Source organism: Lepidochelys kempii, chromosome 7 (assembly GCF_965140265.1).
Source record: "Lepidochelys kempii isolate rLepKem1 chromosome 7, rLepKem1.hap2, whole genome shotgun sequence".
Classification (NCBI taxonomy): domain Eukaryota; kingdom Metazoa; phylum Chordata; order Testudines; family Cheloniidae; genus Lepidochelys; species Lepidochelys kempii.
In genome coordinates, this window is record NC_133262.1 from 28920095 (window position 1) to 28939378 (window position 19284).

The following is a 19284-nucleotide window of genomic DNA, read 5'->3' on the forward strand; positions in this document are numbered from 1 at the left end:
GAGGCTTTGACCTGGATATAATATATCTTTTTTTTTTTTGCTCAAAATTTTTTCCCCCTAAATGAAATCAGGTTAAAGTTTGAATGGACACTTAACATGTAGTTTAGGACCCACTGTGTTTCTAATAGCACTAAACTCATTGTTGAAGTGAACATAGTGCTAGTAAGAGAGAGCAGCATTAACACATGAAGGGTTGTACCAAATGCAGGATCAAAAAGGGGTGGTGTAATGTAATTCCCCAAGCGACCTCTGCCTTCCTACAAGTGACATTTTTTATTTTCTTTTTAAAAGTAGCAGTCTTTCCACTTAAACAGCTTGAGTCCTGCCTAATGGTGTGCGGGAGAATTAGGGAGTACTAAGAACTCTGCTCCTCTCTCGTGTATTGGGTGCTAGTGACACTCTGTGCTTAAAACCTGTGATCTGCAACCCCCTTTAATATGTTTGACTACCTTCTGTTTCCTATCATACCTGGTTTTAAAAACCTAGCCGCTTCCGAGAAGACTGACCAAGTCCCCCTTGCAGTCCCTGACTTCAACAGGAGCACATGCCTGGTTTTTAATTATCCAGTTGGCATAATGTCCACTTTATATTTCTTCTCCAGTTAACTTGTTCAGACTGCAAACACACACTGATAAAAACATTGTAAAATGTACTACGATCATTATTCTCATCAGGTATGACATAACACTTTCTGCTGCTATTATTTGGACATGACTTTTGCTATATTTCCTGAAAATTAAACTTTTTAAATTGTACAGTACTTTTGAGTGCGTTTGTGCTAATATGTCTATGGCTCAACCAGGCTACTTTTTAATAATTTTCTTTGTATCTGCTGGAATCTATAGATTGTGGGTTCTCTGTAGATTTTTACTTAGTGCCTTTACAATAAGTGGAACATCCTGTTCTTGTAGAATGTCCATTTCAGTTATTTCATGGCCTCACTTTTGTGGGTTGCAAGATAGACTGATGTGTGTTCTTAAATAAAGGCACATGAATAAATATTTGACATTTACTAAACATTTATGAATAATGCTCCCTGCAAAATTTCAAGGAAAATAGTTGAACAAATTTCCTAGATCAATGGTAAGACAGTTTGTGCACACAGATTTTTTTTTCAATATTTTTGGTATTAATTTCTGTTTCTGCATTACATTTACATAATATCTATATGGAGTATCTGGGGAAGGGAATGTGGTAAGAAAACAGTGGTGAAAACACTTGATTAGTTTGAATCCTATAGCACAAGAAAAGAAATAATGAACAGAATGTAAACAAAACACAGGAGATCACGAATAGCGTATGTTACAGGTATAGTAGCCTGAATAGCTAAATGGGATTAGTAATGGATCCATAAATTAGTTATAGCTAGAAATATCCAGAATACATTTATAACAGGGGGATGGTCACTTTGTAGTATATATAAAATCTAAATTGCCATCCTGATTTCTGTGGACCTGGAGGAGTACAAGTGATTGCTGTACAATGTGTCATTTGCTTGCCAGCCTTCATCCCAGAGATGCTTCCATTTCTGAGGTCTTTATATTGTATATATTTTGTATACATGGTGTCAGAATGCATACACACAAGAGAGCCAAAATAAGGTTGCACAGGAAACCATAAACCTGGGTTTTCCTAACTTTGGAGTGCTTGACTTCGCCACCAAAATAACATATTTTGTGTGTGTGTGTAATGTGTATATAATATAATAAAACATGGCTAGATCTTCACCTCTGTCTGAGGTAAGATTTGTGCAAGTAAGGGGGGAAGGGTGGGGCAAAGGTGACTAAGTTATCTTTGCACTTCTCCCATGCCTCCCTAATATGCAAGTAGAGTATCTAAATATCTACCTATTATAGCTGGAAATCATTTTGGACACTTTGTGATGGAAAGTGCTAGCAAAACAGAACAAAAATTTAAAAATTCAGAATGTTCCTCCAACCTCTGGAGAGAGGGGGGAGAAATGGCCAGAATCCCCTCAGCCACCTTGGACACAGTCCATGGGCTTAGCAGCCCATCTCCCACATTTGGGATAAAAGCCTTCTGCTTGCAGCTATGTAGTTAGTCCTGTCGCTCAAGCCATCTGTGCTGCAGCAGTGCTGAAGGTTCAGGCTTCAAGCCTGCCTGATCGTGCATGGTGTGAACGGATTTTTATAGAGGCACAAAGCAGAATTTGTTTTTACCTTTTTCCACTTAAAAAAAAATCATAGTAAATTACATTAAAAATCTTAATTAAAATAATGTTTAGGTGGCTAAGTCAAGCACTCAAAAGTTAGGAAAAGCCAAATTTATGGTTTCTTGTGCAACCTTAATTTTGCCCCTTTTGTATGATGATGGTCTTTAACTGCATGATCACACGCTATTTTGCCATGGGACTCCTACCTTTATTTATTTGCCATGGGACTCCTACCTTATTTAGTGCCCAGAATAGATGCACAGGGAGACAGAATTGAAGTTGCATGGGCTGCTGTAAATCTGGCATCTTCTAACGTTGGCTTTGTAGCCTAAGTAGTGGGTTTTTTGGATATGAAAGAGCTGTATGGCTCAAAATTAACCCCTGGAATTGCACCCAGAAACAGATGGGTAGTCTATGTAATCTGAGCCACAAATGAGTTTTAGCGTGAGGTTGCAGGGACATTGCTGTGGGATGCTAGTTGCTGAAACAGATAGAAACATTAATCTGTATTTACCACCTCATCAGCTTTTTGAAATTTATGACAAGGCCTACTGCACTGAGCCAGGTAGAATGGTCTTCCCAGGTTTCATGCTGATTTTTAGTGCAATGGTTAGGAGATTATTTCCAGTTGAGACCTCAGTATACTAGCTGCTGTACAATGATAAAGAAAGGCACAGTCCCTTGCAATCTCTTTATGCATCTTTCCACTAGTGATGCTGTGAAACTGGGAAAGGCTGAAGACTTGAGAATGAGAAAATTACTGGTTATGTCCCAAAAATATTTTTCTTACATGAAATACCAAATATACAACTGGAATATTTTTTTCAGGCTATTCATCTGCTATGGCAACTGGGGCTATCTGAAAGTGAGAGAGCAAACTTATAAGTGTGACATGTAAGGTTTGCTCTGAGCCAGTTTACCACAGTGGGAGAACTGAATCTGACCCAAAAATAAAGAAGCAGATCCTGCCCTAAGGAGCCTACAATGTTGACATGACAGAATGTGTATTCACATGGGCTTCATCTGCAATACCAGCCATATCTAACAGTGGTTAAGACAGCTCAATGAACCCAAAGAACACAGATTGAATTCTTGCTGTCTGATTAAATGACTTTCATATTTTGGACAATGCTTTTGGGGGATGTCAGCGCTAAGATCCATTGCCCAGACTTTCAAACCTAGGCATCTTATTGTGGGGTTTTTTTTAATGTACATCTATAGGTGGATGCAACTAGTTTAAGTAAATTGTTGTGTTATATTTCAAAGATACCTGCCTTTAGGGTAGTGGTGTTACTGCTAATTAGGATTCTCAGGCAGCTACACAGTGCATATTTTTATAAACTTGCCTGCTAGGTAGACTGTTATATACTGATAGCCCTGGGAGTGATAAAAAGATGATTTTTTTTTACCTTCTAGGTCACTGATTTTGTTAACTCCTTTTTGTGCTTTCACCAGCCAAAAATGGATGTAATGCCAATCGTGATTAGAGAGCTGAGCCACGCTGTGTTTTTTTTGTTGTTGTATTTTTTACAGCATGATGGCATGGCTTGTGATACAACTTATCTAATAGAGAGAGAGTGAGTTTTCCAAGTAGATTTAAACACTGGGTTTGTTGATAGTCTTGGAGTGACACAAAGAGAAGATTGTATAAAGACAATGGGAAAGCAAAGCTTTCTTTTCAATAATCAACTGTAACAGGCTGTGATGCTGACAGACTAGCTCAGGCCAGAGCTATAGACCAATTTACTTGTCTGTGATTATCAAAGAAGTGTTAAGTGTATTAGTATGTATTCATACTAATTCACTCTTATGCTAGTAGAGATCAAAAGAGATGCTAATGTTCTTGTATTATCTGTAACCGATGGTCTGCTATTACATTGCACTTACATTGTGTATACCCCTATAATTTGTTTAGATAACCCTACATTAAAATGTGTGCTAGTATGAGAATGTATTCAGGTGTTCAATTAATGAAAACTAGTTAAATACCCTATTGTTTGCTATTACAAACATTTTGCATTTGTGCATAACCCTGTAACTAAATTACTCAAAGGAATCTTGTGAAATGCTAATGAGGGATTTAAGGTCTGTAACAGGAAATACTAATTTCAAAGCTAGTGGCCATTGTGTGTGTAAATGCATTTAGCAGATTGTTGTCCGAAGAAGAAGCTTTAAGTACTGATTCAAAGGAAAATCTTTCATCTCTGGACTGTTTGGATTCCAACAGGGTAAAATAACTGAACGAGAAGACAGAGATTACCAGAGTTATTCTGGGTAACCCTGAAAAGACTTTTGGGAAACTGGCAGATTATTACATCTCTGCTATCATTTTGAATTTACAAACTTTGACTCACTTGTTATATTTTACCTGCTTTAACCTGGTCTCGCTTCCCTGCTCTTGATGCCACCTAGTGGGGCTCAGTGGGAGCGCTAGCTGCTGGTGCCTTTCCCAGGCACGTCTCTTCAGCCCGATTCCCAGTCTGGCAGAAATCTGGGGGAGGTATGAGACCCATGTGCCTGTCCCCTCTACTCCCATCACCTGTGCTTCCTTCCCTGAGCTGGTTCCCAAGTCAGTTACCTCTTCCAGGCTTTACCTGGCTGGAGCTCAGCCTTCAGGCTCTGACTTCCAAACTCCGCTGGTGCCAGGTTCTTCCTTCTGTCTGAGCAGGGTACTCCCAGCCTTCTAAATGGGGGTGATTCCCCTGGTCTCACGGCCTTTCCTGCAGCATGTTCTCTGCACAGTTCTTCACTCTCTTCAGTCTCTGCCACAGCTTCTCGAGCTTCCCCCCTCTCTCTTCTTTTTCTTCTTCTGTTTTAGGGCAAAGCAGACTCCGTTCCTGAGTCTATCATTGCCAAACACAGGGCACCATAGATCATTAAAAAATTGAAGTCTTTCATCTTTCCCAGTAGTCTTAAAGAATTGCAATATTGGTTTTAAAAAAAATAATAGGGACCTGTTTTCCTAATGCTCTTAGTATGCGTTGCAGCAAAAGCTTTGATATTTTAAGGCCTCTAAGTTTTTATATAAATACCCCCCCTTCAATGGTGCTCTTTGCTCTCCCCCCAGGAGACAATCAGTTGTTCTCTACCCCCTTCCCCCCTTTATAGGGGAATCAGCTGCCTTCCTTCAGGCCCCATCAAAGTGATTTAATGTGGCACAGATGGCTCCCACAGTCATCAGGGTTGGCTGACCCCAGGCCTCCAGCCCTTAAGTGGCAAGCCATCCTGTTTCATTAACCCATCCCAGCTGGATGTGATTATAATTTCAAATGATCTATTTCCTACCTTGTTTTAAGTATAACCTATAATTAAGAGCTCCAGGCTGGCCTGATTGACCCCATCTTAAATATTAATCTACCAAACCTTGCTTTCTTTGTGTCCTGTGCTGTCATGCAGGAGGGCTGTATTTTTGAAAGGTGACATGTAAGAAACTGGGTTGAAGCTGATCAGTAGGTGAATTTGAGGTTATATCTGTAAAATAACTGACCTTGTATGCTGAATACCTTTTGACTCTATTGACATTATCAAAGCACCTAGGAGCCCTAGTCAGACCCACTGAGGATGTGTCTTCATTATAGAGTTAACTCAGGCTCCTGTTTGTTGCCTCTAATCCCCTTTTCATCCACACACAAAACCATCTCAGCCAAATTTAGTGGCATTTCAATCCAGTTTAGCTGGCCCGGCTGGGCTGTAAGCTAAACCCTGGGTACCACTTTCACTCAGGTTGGTAATCACTCTCTCTTTGTAGGAAGGATACAGACTAAATCACTTGAGAACTGATAGTTCTACAGTACCTTCCCACAATTCCACCCATGTGCCCGCAAGGACAGACTAGTTCTCCCTCAATTCACTAGGAAAGAATCATAGAGCAGCTTCGCTTACTGCGTCCCAAAGAACCATGGGAGATTTCTCCAGAAGTCCTAGTCACACATACGGGTGAGCGCAGCACCAGTGATGACTCGGTAACTGGGGTATGGCTTTGCAGTGACTCATTCCCAGACTAGGCTAACCTGAGTGCTCAGACCCAGGTGCCAATCACCCAAGTTAACTCTGGAGTGAAGACATACCCTAAGAGAAACTGAAGAGAGAGTCACCTGTTTGTAGACTTCTGAATTACATTTTCTCTGGTTCTAATTCCATTGACTTCAGTAGGGCCACAATTTCGCCCTCTCTGTGTGGCTGTTTTCCTCTAAATTAGAGAGGTTATTCCCAAGTGTTTAGTGCCATTTGTCTCCCACATAAAGGAAAATAAAAGTAAACGTCTCTTTGAATTTGATATTTTTCCAGTTTATCTTGTATGCAGATCGAGAAATTGGTGTCAGTGATAGGGAATAGGCCTCACCAAGTAAAACAATTGCACCGTGGCATATAAGGGATAATGTGGAATTGGCCTGCCTGGCTTGTTGCCAAGAAAATGTCTACTGTTTCTAATAGCTCTAACTAATATCTGTGCTGTAAAATGGGGATCCCTGCAACAACTCATCTGGGGGAAAATAAGAGGAAGAAATTCCACTGATAAATATCCTAACAGGAGGGTTGATACACAGGTCAGAGAAAAGGTCTGTGTGCTTTTGAATGAGCAGAACCATTTTAGGATATAGTCAATTGGATGAATATCCTTTGCTGTGTAGAACGAGAGAGAAGATTTTTGTGTAGCAGAGAATATTCCTTAGTTTAGTAGGAGAAGGAGCTCTGGCATGCTGATAGGCACTAACACTAGGTTGTCTTCTATACTGTCAACAGTCGTTTGCCACAGCCATTAATTGTGTGAACGAGTGCAGTGTAATTTCCTTTGGTATGTAGACCAGTGGATTCAATCCATGCACTTGGTGGATATAATAACAGTGTTTTATATATGGAATGGGAGAAATAAACAGCAGTCCCCAGATTTCCAAGCTTTGGCAGTTGGGCAACTATATGAGACAGCCAGGGACCTAGCTATAATGTCTGCAACTAGCAACATTCATAGATGCTTGGTGTACATGTGATAGGAGTAAACGGAATGTACAGTCTGTAGACAGCCAATAAATCAGGGTTATAGATCTTCCTTCCGTGCTCAGGAAGGAAGTCAGCTATTTTAAAATCTGGGCTTCTTGTACATATCTACAGACAATGCTCTTTCTTGTGAAGAACAGGACAGGAAAAGATTTTAAAATGATTTTAGACCTGCTTACATCTGCTGCTCTGTCTGAATCTCCTTAAAATGCTCTCTGCCCCAATCTTAAATAACCACTCCAATGCTTTCTCCAGGCCCTCCTATTTGCAAAGTTTAGGTCATCCAACCAAGGAACAGAAGCAATGCTGTGTGACTATGGTGACCAAACACTGTGAATGCTATTAGTGGGCCTCATGAACAATCCATAAAGTTTGCTGAAATTTTGTTCACCTGGATGATTCGCTGAACCATTGCAAGTAGCATGTTAGTTTAAAAAAATCATAGCCTTTCACAGAAAAACTCTCACAGCAAAAGAAACTAAATTTGTCCGATTACTAACTGCGAATCTGAAGTCCACCTCTATTCCACACACACAACTTGGCTTAAACTTATGTGAGAGATGGGATAATTAGAGTACTGAAGAGGAGTGTAACCTTGTTTTTCAAATAAAATGATTAAGGATTTAAAGAACACACCTCAGAGTATCTCATTTTGAGACTAACTTGATGGTGTGGGGAGAGTTGTTCACTCACATGTGGGGTACCGTTGACTTCACTGGGACTTCACGTGGGTAAAGAACAGGCTTATAATTAGGTATAAAACTTGGAGATGAATCTGACCTAGAGATGAGTTTGACCTAGGAACCTTTTACGATTTTAGCTTGAATTATTTGGCTGCAGAGTCTTCTTTCCTGCTGGGATCTGGCACTTGAACAGGGGAGGGAGTTCTGACATGCATTCGTGCCTGCCTATAACTTTCGGCTCTTTAGAATACTATATTTATTTAAAATGCCCCTCTGCTTCACAACGGCTCGGGTGTCTGTCTGTTCTAACCAGTACTCCTTTGTAAAATGGAGGGAAATATTACTTGCAAAAGTGTTGTGAAGCTTGATTCATTAACGTTTGCAAAATGCTGTTAGAATCTCTTACAAAAGGCATTACAGAGGCACAAAATATTAGCTGGGCTATTTGCAACTTTAGATTCAAAACTGTGCAGGTTTGCCTGGTTTGGGCCTTCCATTACAAGCTATGAATTTTACTCAGCTAAGGTTTGTTAGACATTTCATGAATCTATCGGTTGAGCCTAAGCCCAAATTTCATTTTTGCACCAAAACCATAAACTCGGAGAAAAATGCATATGAATTGAAAGGAAAAAAAGATCCCACAAACCTCTGTGACTCAAAATCCCTGATTCCTTCAATGCTGTAGTTAAAGTACAAATGATCTCTTGAAACGTCATATGCAAGGTGTTAGTGGTTCTGTTGTAGAGCTGTGATGCATGCCCTGGAATATGGGATGCAATGACCTCTCATTTGCATTGTTGACTGCATTTTAGTGTCTGTTTTAGCCATTAGCTAAAACGGGCTATTTTAATTTAGCCTCCCACTGTGCTAGGGATACTCTTTTCTTGTCTGCTAAAAGTAAATAGACTAATTTACACAGTTGACTCTCTACCTGAGGAGGGAGGGAGCTAGTGTTAACTTCACTGGATTTGTAGTTCTAGGTGACTCAGCTCCACATATGTCCTGAAAACACAACACTCTGCTCCTGGCATCCCTCCTGCAATACGTCTATTTTCTTTGTGTTGTGTCTTTCGGTAAATGCCTATCTGACATCTGTACTATGTATCACAGTTGAAGAGGCTGCTGATTTGTACACAGTGTTTTGATGAATTTGCAAGCAGTGTTGATGTTCTGGTTTCCAGCGACCAGTAGTAATAACATTATGCTAAAAGAATCCAAAGTAGCTCTCTTTACTAGTTTGCATACCAGCACTGGAAAAGTGTGAGGCACTTTTGTTGTATTTTGGCTAGACTGCTGGGTTGAGGATAGCAGAAACAAGATGTGATAGCCTTAATTGCTGAATTAATAATAGACAACCCCTCTCCTTTTATTTTTAGCTTTTTCGTTAATTGTTTGAAAAGATATTATCTTCACTCTATCAAGTGTACAGCTGCAAAATATTTGGCTGCTCTTCTATGGCTGAATATTTTAAACATTTTTTCCTCTGAAAATATTTTTGCTAACTTTTAAAATATATTTTTCACTGTTATAGTTCAGTGTAGCTTGAAGGAAAAAATATTGTGTGAAAAAGTCTGGCGAAGTACAGTGAGGCATCCGAACAAATGGAATTTGTGCTAGCTCAATATTTATTTGTGTCCGCATATATATGTCATGTGACTATAACTTGGTTCATTATATTGGTTTTTGTACTCGCATATCCCTAAGTGCTTTCCAGGGATAAGCTGGATGGTTGTGGTGACTGTGTACGAAGACATAGGATTTGCTCAGCAATGTCTTGTACAAATCTTGGGCTATTACCAAAAGAGGGAATATTGGCCAACTCACCAGGCTGGCCTAGTTTTCCTGATTTACATCTTGGCTTTCATCAGAGCTGTGCGGATCTTCAGTTTCATGTCTCATCCAAAGGAGAGACCTCTCTTAATTCTAACTGTGCAGTATCCCCAAATTACGGAGCTGCATTGTCAGCCCTGGGGATGGGCTGAAGTTCTGGTGAGGGGCATAAGCAATGAGACCTAGTATTCAAATATGGGTTGCCTAAAGCTAAACACCTCAGTCTGTATTTACCCTCTTAAAAAGGCCTTTTTGTTTAAATGCCTAAAGATGGATTGAGGTGAGTAACGTTCTTGTCCTGTTGCTTACAGCCTGTGAGTGAGAGCTCTTCTATTAGAGCTTGTCTACACTACCCGCCGGATCGGTGGGCAGCGATCGATCCAGTGGCAGTCGATTTATTGTGTCGAGTATAGACGTGATAAATCGACGGCTGAGCGCTCTCCCATCGACTCCACCAGAACGAGGAGCGCAAGTGGAGTCGACGGGAGAGCATCAGCTGTCGACTTACCACAGTGAAGACACCGCGGTAAGTAGATCTAAGTACATCAACTTCAGCTACGCTATTCATGTAGCTGAAGTTGCATATATTAGATCGACCTTGCATGGTAGTGTAGACAAGCCCATAGTGTTGCTTTCTCTGTTACGTTACTTCACATGAGGGAGGGGTAGTCGCCCCGTAAGATAAGCAAGTAGGTCATCATTAATTCTTGTGTAAAGTACTTAATTCCCTGAGGCTTCAGCTCAGAATGAAAAAAAAGATAGGTTCAGGTTAGTCTCATTAAATAACGAGGATGTATGCACAGTTTAATATAAAATTGAAGTATTGTTCATATAGTGATAGCTTTAGATAGTTAATATAGACGCTTATATTTTTGGTGGTACTTTCACAGATCAATCAGAATGTGGAGACCCAGAGAGCCCGCTTGCGAGATGACATCAAGGAATATAAATTCAGAGAAGCTCGTTTGCTGCAAGACTACACTGAGCTCGAGGAGGAGAACATCTGCCTTCAGAAACAAGTGTCTGTCCTCAAGCAAAACCAGGCAAGTATTGAAATAATCAGCATGGCTCCAGGCTGCTCCTGTGTGCTCAACATGCTACAACACGCCTCCATGCCCATTAGCGCATGTGCAGCCACGTCTCCCCACCCTCAAAAGGTCGCTGCTGGCTTTCTGTCCACTACAAAATCAATCCTCTTGGACTGAAAGTTCTTCATTACGGTACCTTCATCTCTTCTCCGCCTATACCCCCACTTGGTCATTCCCTTCTACTAGTTCTTTGTTGCTCATCTAAGTCCTTCCACTCCCTCCTTTCCTCTGTTGGAGGCTGATCCCCTGCTACATCAGCTATTAGGAGTTGGGTTTCCTTGCTGCACTTGATTCTTCATCCCCTTTTAAAATACATCAGCCAGTCTCACCTGTGACTAATATATTTTTTGGACAGCTCTTCATGTTGGTGCTTGCTACTTCTGTTGCTCTCCTAATGTTCTGTCTTCTCTGACTCCCTAGTGTAATATTTTAAACACTGCTATAATTGCTCTGCATTGTCAGATACACGTGTGATGCACATGCTGGAAAACTAAGTAATATTTTATTGTACAGTCCTAATCATCTGCAGATTCTCAGGAAAGGTAATTATGTATTTGTAATGAGTTTAGAATTTTCTCGTGTTACTGTTTCAGACAGTCGTTAGATCGGAATTATTTCTATTCTGTCTCTGAGCTGTATACAGATGAAAATCTACTGATGTCTAGTTATTCTCCCCTCACCCCCCCGAGATCTTGTCAATTTCATTTTATAAACCCGCATACAGCATCGTAGTTTGGGAGGCTTCAGAAAATACTGTCACGTTGCTGAGTCAAGAAGCACTTGGGAGAAAAAAGTGTAGCTGTGCCTGCCTTAGAATATAGAAAACATGAAACAAACTTATTGGGATTTGTTTTTAACCTTCATTTTAATTTCTACCCCCCCCACCTCCTCACCCCCCCCGAAGAATTAAAGGGGCTGTTGAGCAGAAGGCGTTTTTTCAACTAGCTGTTGTGAGGTGTTCCAATATATTAGGTGCACCTCCAAACCTGCCGAGGGGTCCGCACAAGCTCTTTGGGGTGGACTGGCCGTACAACTGGGCCTCCACACCACCTGTGTGCTCAGAAGAGGGCTCCGTGTCAGCCCCAAATAGGCCAGCACGTAGGGTGAGTTGAGGGTGGGCCAGGACTATGTGGATCTAGTGGCCCGAACATCACACGTTGAGGAAACACGGTTTGGTTGAGGCAAATGAATTCCAACTCATACAAAGCACTCTCACTTATGAGTTTCCCCCTCACTGAATACATTGGTCTAGGTCTTCAGCTGGGGAACTGGCTTATTTGTACATACTGCATTGGCAGCCATAGTAGGTCCTCAAGAAAATTACTGGGAAACAGAACAAACAATGTTATCCTCCTTTCTTGTTTTTCTTTTTCCCCTCTAGCCAACAGGATTTCACTTTGGCCCTGTAAAGGGAAGCAAGCGAAATTGCCTAGCTATTTAAGTCTTTGCACCCAAAGCCAATTAAACTCACTAATGCTGACTTTGAGCCTCAGCCAACTTTGTCAGGCGGTGTTTGGTAGATGGCGGTGGTTTCCAGCAGTCGCTGGTTATCATTTTGTGTCCTGGATCCTTTGATAATGTGAATTACATCCTAAATATACCTGTTTGGTGGGTATATTTAGAACCAAAGTAAGTAATTTTTCTCTTCATGACATTTTTGATTATTTTTTTTTTGCTTTTCTCCATCCCATAATCCCATCCACTGAATGTTACTAGTTTTTAATTAATCCATTGAGACAACCAAACGAAACCCTCAGCTTTTCCAGACCTTCATTTGCAAAGCAGAATTAACACAAAGGGTGCATGTCCTAAGTTATGAGTCAGAGGAAAAATAAATCCGATAATACAGTACTTTGCACTTCTGCTACTCTCTTCTCTTCCAAGGAATCCAAAGAACTGTACAAACATTAATTAAGATTACAACACCAATGCACAACAGAGAGTTTTCTCATCATTGTACAGATGAGAAAACTATGGTAGTCGTCAGATTTCATATCGTATTGTCAATATAGGTTTGATTTGAAGATGTCCTAGTCTGTGCTTAGTAATAAGGCATTTTGTGTACCTTTATAATTATAGGACCCTTCATCACGACATCTCAACAGTTTTCAACAGGCCATTTCAATGGAGTTACACATAGTGAATCAGGCTCACAGCGTTTAAATCTTTGGTTTTAAATATGTTGAGGGTTGAGTTTGTGTGAAGTTTGGCACACAGATTTACTGGTCGAGCAGGTAGCTGGCATTATATGCTAGGGAAACCTGTTGGGTGCTGCCTCTTTTCAACATGATGCAAATCATAATTATTCTAATTAATCTGGAGTAGATCAACATCATTTAACAGTTTCCTCAGAAAATGTTTGTTGAATGTACTCTCAGAGGTAGATTAAATGAACGATGTCTGTAGTCATGGTGCAGGAACTAGAGTCCAGAATCTAAAAATTATTCCCCTTCCACCATAGTTAACTAAATAAAATGTACATCAGTGAAGTGTTCTGAGATTGCTTTGTGACCTCTTACAGTCAGGCATTTTACTGATAGTGTTTTATCATATGTTCTCTAGGTGGAGTTTGAAGGCCTAAAACATGAAATCAAAAGGCTTGAAGAGGAAACAGAATTCCTCAACAGCCAATTAGAAGATGCTATACGGTTGAAAGAGATCTCAGAACGCCAACTTGAGGAGGCCTTAGAGACCCTGAAGACTGAGCGTGAGCAGAAGAACAACCTTCGTAAGGAGCTCTCTCATTACATGAACATCAATGACTCTATGTACACCAGCCACCTGAACATCTCTTTGGATGGACTCAAATTCAGCGATGAAACCACAGAGCCCAATAATGATGAAATCATGAATGGCTTTGAACAGAACTGCCTCAGCAAAATTAGCAATGGCAAGAATAATACGTCCACCCCCAAGAAAAATGACAGCTTTCCTCCAGCCCCAAGCCTGGTATCAGATCTTCTGAGCGAGCTAAATATATCAGAAATCCAGAAGTTGAAACAACAGCTTGTGCAGGTAAATGTTAAGATCCTAGATAATAAATCTGTGTTACACTAGCAGTCTGAGATTACCGTGGGGTAACCCAGTCTTCTCAAAAGATCTTTTTCATTCAGTTACCCACAGTCTGATGGGTCTCCTGCAAATACTAAAAGTGGAGCTTTTTCACCTGTCATAATGTACTTAATGTGAATTTACATTTAAATGTACTATAATTTCTGTCTAATGCAATTCATAGTCTGATGAAAATGAAATCCATTTTAATTTGCTTAAGAGTCTGCCGTGAATTGTCATTTGCATTTTCTATATTATAAGCAAGACACCCAGTACTGAAGAATATAAAACAAGGCACACATGAGTTGCCTAGAGCTTGCTGAAAATTTTCTGATGTAATAAATGGGATTTAATAAAAACATGGACGGTAGGGGTTGGGGGAATGTTGGTTTTGACAAAAATTTTCATTTTTTCAAAGTGAGAAATATCGGGGGCAAATCCCTAAATTGTTTTCAGAATTGTGAGAAAATGCCCACTTAAAAAAATAGTAATACCCCAAAAAGTGGGGGAAAGAAAATATATAAACATTTGAGGGGAAGTTAAATTTTCATTTTTAACTTAAATGGAAGAAAGTAGCACTTTTGTACTTCGCCGGAAAAGAAGATTAAGGGAGACAGCGGGGGGTATCACCACTGTGTCTCATTTTACTTCCCCTCCCATGCTTTCTTCCCCCCTGCCCCAGTGGAAAAAGGGGAGAACTTTATAAAGTGAGAGTAGGATTCCCCCCCGCACCAAAATAAACAAAATTCAAAAAACTTTATTAAGAATTTTTTTATAGAAAAACACAAAACTAGTTTTGACCAGTTCAAGAGTTCTCTGAAGGTTTAGTGCCCTGTGCTGCAAAGTAGGGTGACAATAGTTTGATGTCTTGTCTTTTTTTGTTGCTAACAGGGCTAATCTGGGGTTGGTAGTGCTATGCCAAACTGCCACTATTGACTGGCTTCACATTTTTATTGTTATTTATTATTTTTACAGTGCCCAATCATTTCCTAGGCACTTTATGGGACAACACTGGTTTCAGCTTAGCTTTAATTGAAAGGATAATGGTTTTACTAAGAGGCCCAAACTGTGGAAGGGGAAGGTAAAACAGGAAAGAGTGTGTTTGTTTGAAATTCCTTAATGGATGGAAGAACCACCCTATGATGCAAATTAGTAATGGTGCCAGTAGGTTTTAAGACTGAGTTTAGTGTAAATTGAGTTACCTTTTCCACAGAGTGTAAGGGACCAAGTTTCTGCAGTTGTATGATCTTTTATTGACTATTTACCATTTTCTCATATGATTGTACAGAATAAAGCTGCACAAGTATTTGCTTCCAGAAAATTAACGTCTGACTTTATGTATTTCAGATGGAAAGAGAAAAAGTTAATTTGTTATCTACACTCCAAGAGTCTCAGAAGCAGCTGGAGAACACCCGGGGAGCCCTTTCAGAGCAGCATGAGAAAGTTGGCAGGCTCACAGAGAACCTTAATGCGATGAAAAAACTCCAAGTCAGCAAGGAACGTCAGTCTGCTCTTGACAATGAGAAGGAGCGTGACAGCCACGAAGATGGAGATTATTACGAAGTTGACATCAATGGGCCAGAGATCCTAGAATGCAAGTACAAAGTGGCCGTGGCAGAGATCGGTGACCTAAAGGAAGAGCTTAAAGTCCTTAAGGGCAAATATGAAGAGTGTGAGTCTAAATATGAGGAGGAGAAGAGCAGGTATGAGACTGAAAGCCAAGCTCTTACTGAAAAGATCACCTTGTTAGAAAAATCTAATAGGCAAGATAGAGAACAGGTAGCCAGACTGGAGAAGGAGCTGAAGAAAGTAAGCGACGTTGCTGGAGAAACACAGGGCAGTCTCAGTGTAGCCCAAGATGAACTAGTCACATTCAGTGAGGAGCTGGCCAATTTGTATCACCACGTCTGCATGTGCAACAATGAAACTCCAAACAGGGTGATGCTGGATTATTACAAAGAGGGTAAAGGAGGACGCAGCAGTCCAGAGGGCAAAGGTCGAAGGTCTCCAATCCTGCTCTCTAAAGGGCTGCTATCTATAGACCTAGGAAAGGCCGAGAATGGAAGTGGTGACAGCAGTCCATCTCCAGTGTCATCCCTCCCATCTCCTGTGTCAGATCCTCGGAAGGAACCCATGAACATTTACAACTTGATCGCTATAATTCGTGATCAGATCAAACACCTACAAGCTGCTGTGGACAGAACAACCGAGTTGTCCAGGCAGCGCGTTGCCACCCAAGAACTTGGGCCGGTAGTGGACAAAGACAAGGAAGCTTTCATGGAGGAAATCCTGAAGCTGAAGTCCCTGCTAAGCACCAAGAGAGAACAGATAGCAACCCTGAGAACTGTACTAAAGGCCAACAAACAGGTGAGCAGGTTTTGCAGGGATGAAACCCAGGTTTTACACACCTACATCATAAGCAAAAGCTTTAAAGAAAATTTGGCTAGAATGACCCTTGTTGCCATTTGCCACATGCATTAGACGTTGCAGTCATGGGTGAGATCCTGGCTCCATTCAAGTCAGTGACAAAACTCCCATTCATCTGTGAGGCCTGGATTTCACTCCATGTACATAGTCTAAGGGCTGAAGTTTTGTGATGCCGAGCAGTCTAGAGAGTCAAAACCTTGACATACTTTTGCATTTCATGAGTTCCAGTTTAGCTGAGATGACAAGAGAAATGGAAAGTGGCTTCTGTCTAGTGCCCAGGGAATATATGAATACGTTCCTACATAATGTAACGCTATTGGCATCTTCTCTGAACTGGAATAGTGGGCTGTTGAAGATCAGGAGTAAGTACACTGACAAAGCGTTCTGGGCAAGCTTCATTAGTGACCGCCTAAAACTTATTAGGTTATATGTAGTGTAATGGATCAATAATCAATGAATTCACTGAAAATAAAAGGTAAAAATTATTTTCCTATTGAAAGAATTATGTTTGCTGGTCTTTTAAAGGGATTGTAAAAAGTATGTCCTTTCTAAGATTTCACCCACACACACAAACTCACAATTCAAACACTCCATGGAGAATGGTATAAGAACTTAAAAAACAAAACAAAAAAACAACAACCCCACCCCAGAATAAAGGAAGTCAAAACAAGTAGAAATAGAGATTTTTAAATTTTGGAGACTGGATTATGTCATTTTGATAACCATAGTAGCACAGCTGGATTAGAATAATTGTGATGAGCTGTTTCCAGGGTTTACAATGACAAATGCTTCAATAATTAATCTAAAATTAAGGTGATGTAAATTCAAATTTATCTCAAAGCATAGATGTTAAGATAAATAATAATTTTATAGTACATTATTTCAGAAATAGACTTGTACTCATCTTGTTTGTAATATTACTGTTTGAGAAATGTAATCCATTCTGAAAACTGGTGCAGTTTAGAAGCTATATGTAGTTGTAGTCCCAATAACTTGCAAATCGAGATTAAGTCCTCAAATTATACTGTTTAACTTTTTGTATCTTTGTTGGTGTTGATATGACTTATAGTAGCATTTGACTCAACAAAGTAGTGTTGGGAATATATATATAACTAACTAAATATCCTCAGGCTGACCTCCTTGAGATGGTGCTTTATGGTTAGAAACAAACTCTTTTTGTGCTCCAATATCCTAATATGCAATTCATTTAATCTGTCCAGGAAAAGGTGACTAGAAGTTTAAAATTTCAGTACTAAGTAAATGCTCCATTGTATGAATGGAGATTAAAAACCTCTTGGCTAACCACTTTATGAAGAGTTTCATTAACTGGTACATTTTTGTTCTTCTTGGTAAACAATAGACTGCAGAGGTAGCCCTTGCCAACTTAAAAAGCAAGTATGAAAATGAGAAAGCTATGGTTACGGAGACAATGATGAAGCTGCGTAATGAGCTGAAGGCTTTAAAAGAAGATGCTGCTACCTTCTCTTCTCTGAGAGCAATGTTTGCTACAAGGTAAAGAACACATGAACTCTTTTTGAAACCCCCAAACACTGCTTGTTTGTATGTGGAATAAATAGAATGTATTAGTTACAAGCAGCAGTATTAACTATGCAAGGATGCCATCATATTTGAGAGGAAAAACAAAAGAGGGATGCCTTTTTTCCTTCACATTTCTGCTGTTTGAAATGTTTCATTAAAGTGACCTGCAATTATGTTTTCCTATTGCTTAGGATAATGACAGGGATATAGGGATATAGCACTCTGCTGTAACAAATTATATTGATTATGGAGTTGGGGGGGTGTTCATAATGTGAAAATCAGGGGAGGGAGTAACTAGCTTCAATGACTTAAACTCAGGTTGAGAGGGAATTATGTTTAAAAACATAAAATGAACATTACATAATGAAGATACAGCTATAATTGAATCCTGCTGGTACATAGAGTAATATGGAAGGTGCTAGCAAGCACTGAAAAGTATATGTCTATATATTAATAAACTAAAGAAAAAATATTCTTAGAGCTGTAGATGCTGCATTTGGCACCCATCTCTCATGCCATTTACAAAGTTAACCTTATCAGGGTCGCTGCACTACTTCAGTGTGGAACTTGTTTGTGCCCTGCTTAGCTGTACTTCGTGGTGTTCCTGGAGAACTTGCTGATACATTACATGTTGTAAAAGGTGTGAGCATTCCATTGTTGATCTGCATGTTACTTGGAGCTGCCCGTCACTGACTTCCTCTCTCAAACCTACAAATCTTAGAGCTGGAGGAATGTTGGGGGAAACTAGTCTGAAAAAATCTTTATCTAAAGTAGGCAGTTCCATGTAGGTAGTTTTAAAAAAAACCCACACACCTCTTGGAATAACAGAAGGCTATGCAGGGCTATCTAAACAATGCAAGATGGCCAGGGCAGGTGTCATAAAGACCACCAATTAATGTAACTCGATAGTTTGGAAGTCTTGTTCTATTTATTTAAGCTAACCACAGGGGAGGACAGATCTTTGTGCGTCTTTACGCTAGGTACTTCTTATACCTTTTTCTTGTCTGCTGTGAGCAATTTTTACGCTGAAAGGATTTTCTGTGCCATGTCAAAAAGTACCACGGTGAGGAATAATGGGAACATTTGTGAGGACTCTGTGGCTTCATCTTCAGTGCACTTGAAAGGATGGCTCTAGAGCAGCACTCGCAGAAGTACATCACTCAAGTGATGATGGAGTTCAGGCAAAGTGCAATGTTGGATCGACAGCAATACTCTATTTCCCTGCAAACCTTTGCATTTGGGCTTGGCTCAGAAAGAGAAACCGGATATGGAGATGCTTTAAGGATGAATTGGCAGATCATTTTCCAACACAATGTAATGCCCAATACAGACTTTTTTTCCCCTTGTATTGTCCTTCCCTTGTTTATCCTTATTTAACACCGCCCATCCCCCCAGGTGTGGTGTTCTGTCCCATCTAGTAGCACTTAGAGAGCACATAGCCCTGGTCTACACTAAGGGTGGTCGACCTAAGATATGCAACTTCAGCTACATGAATAGC

General features: G+C 40.2%; 1 protein-coding gene across 2 annotated transcripts in view; it reads left to right on the plus strand.

The window, feature by feature from the left end:
* Nucleotides 1-19284, plus strand: part of BICD2 (BICD cargo adaptor 2) — a 169086-nt gene that overhangs the window by 110746 nt on the left and 39056 nt on the right. For both annotated transcript variants that reach the window (XM_073351569.1, XM_073351568.1), the window contains exons 3-6: nt 10572-10724; nt 13332-13784; nt 15168-16187; nt 17608-17759. In XM_073351569.1, the coding sequence (XP_073207670.1) occupies nt 10572-10724; nt 13332-13784; nt 15168-16187; nt 17608-17759 (1778 nt within the window). The remainder of the gene's footprint in view (nt 1-10571; nt 10725-13331; nt 13785-15167; nt 16188-17607; nt 17760-19284) is intronic.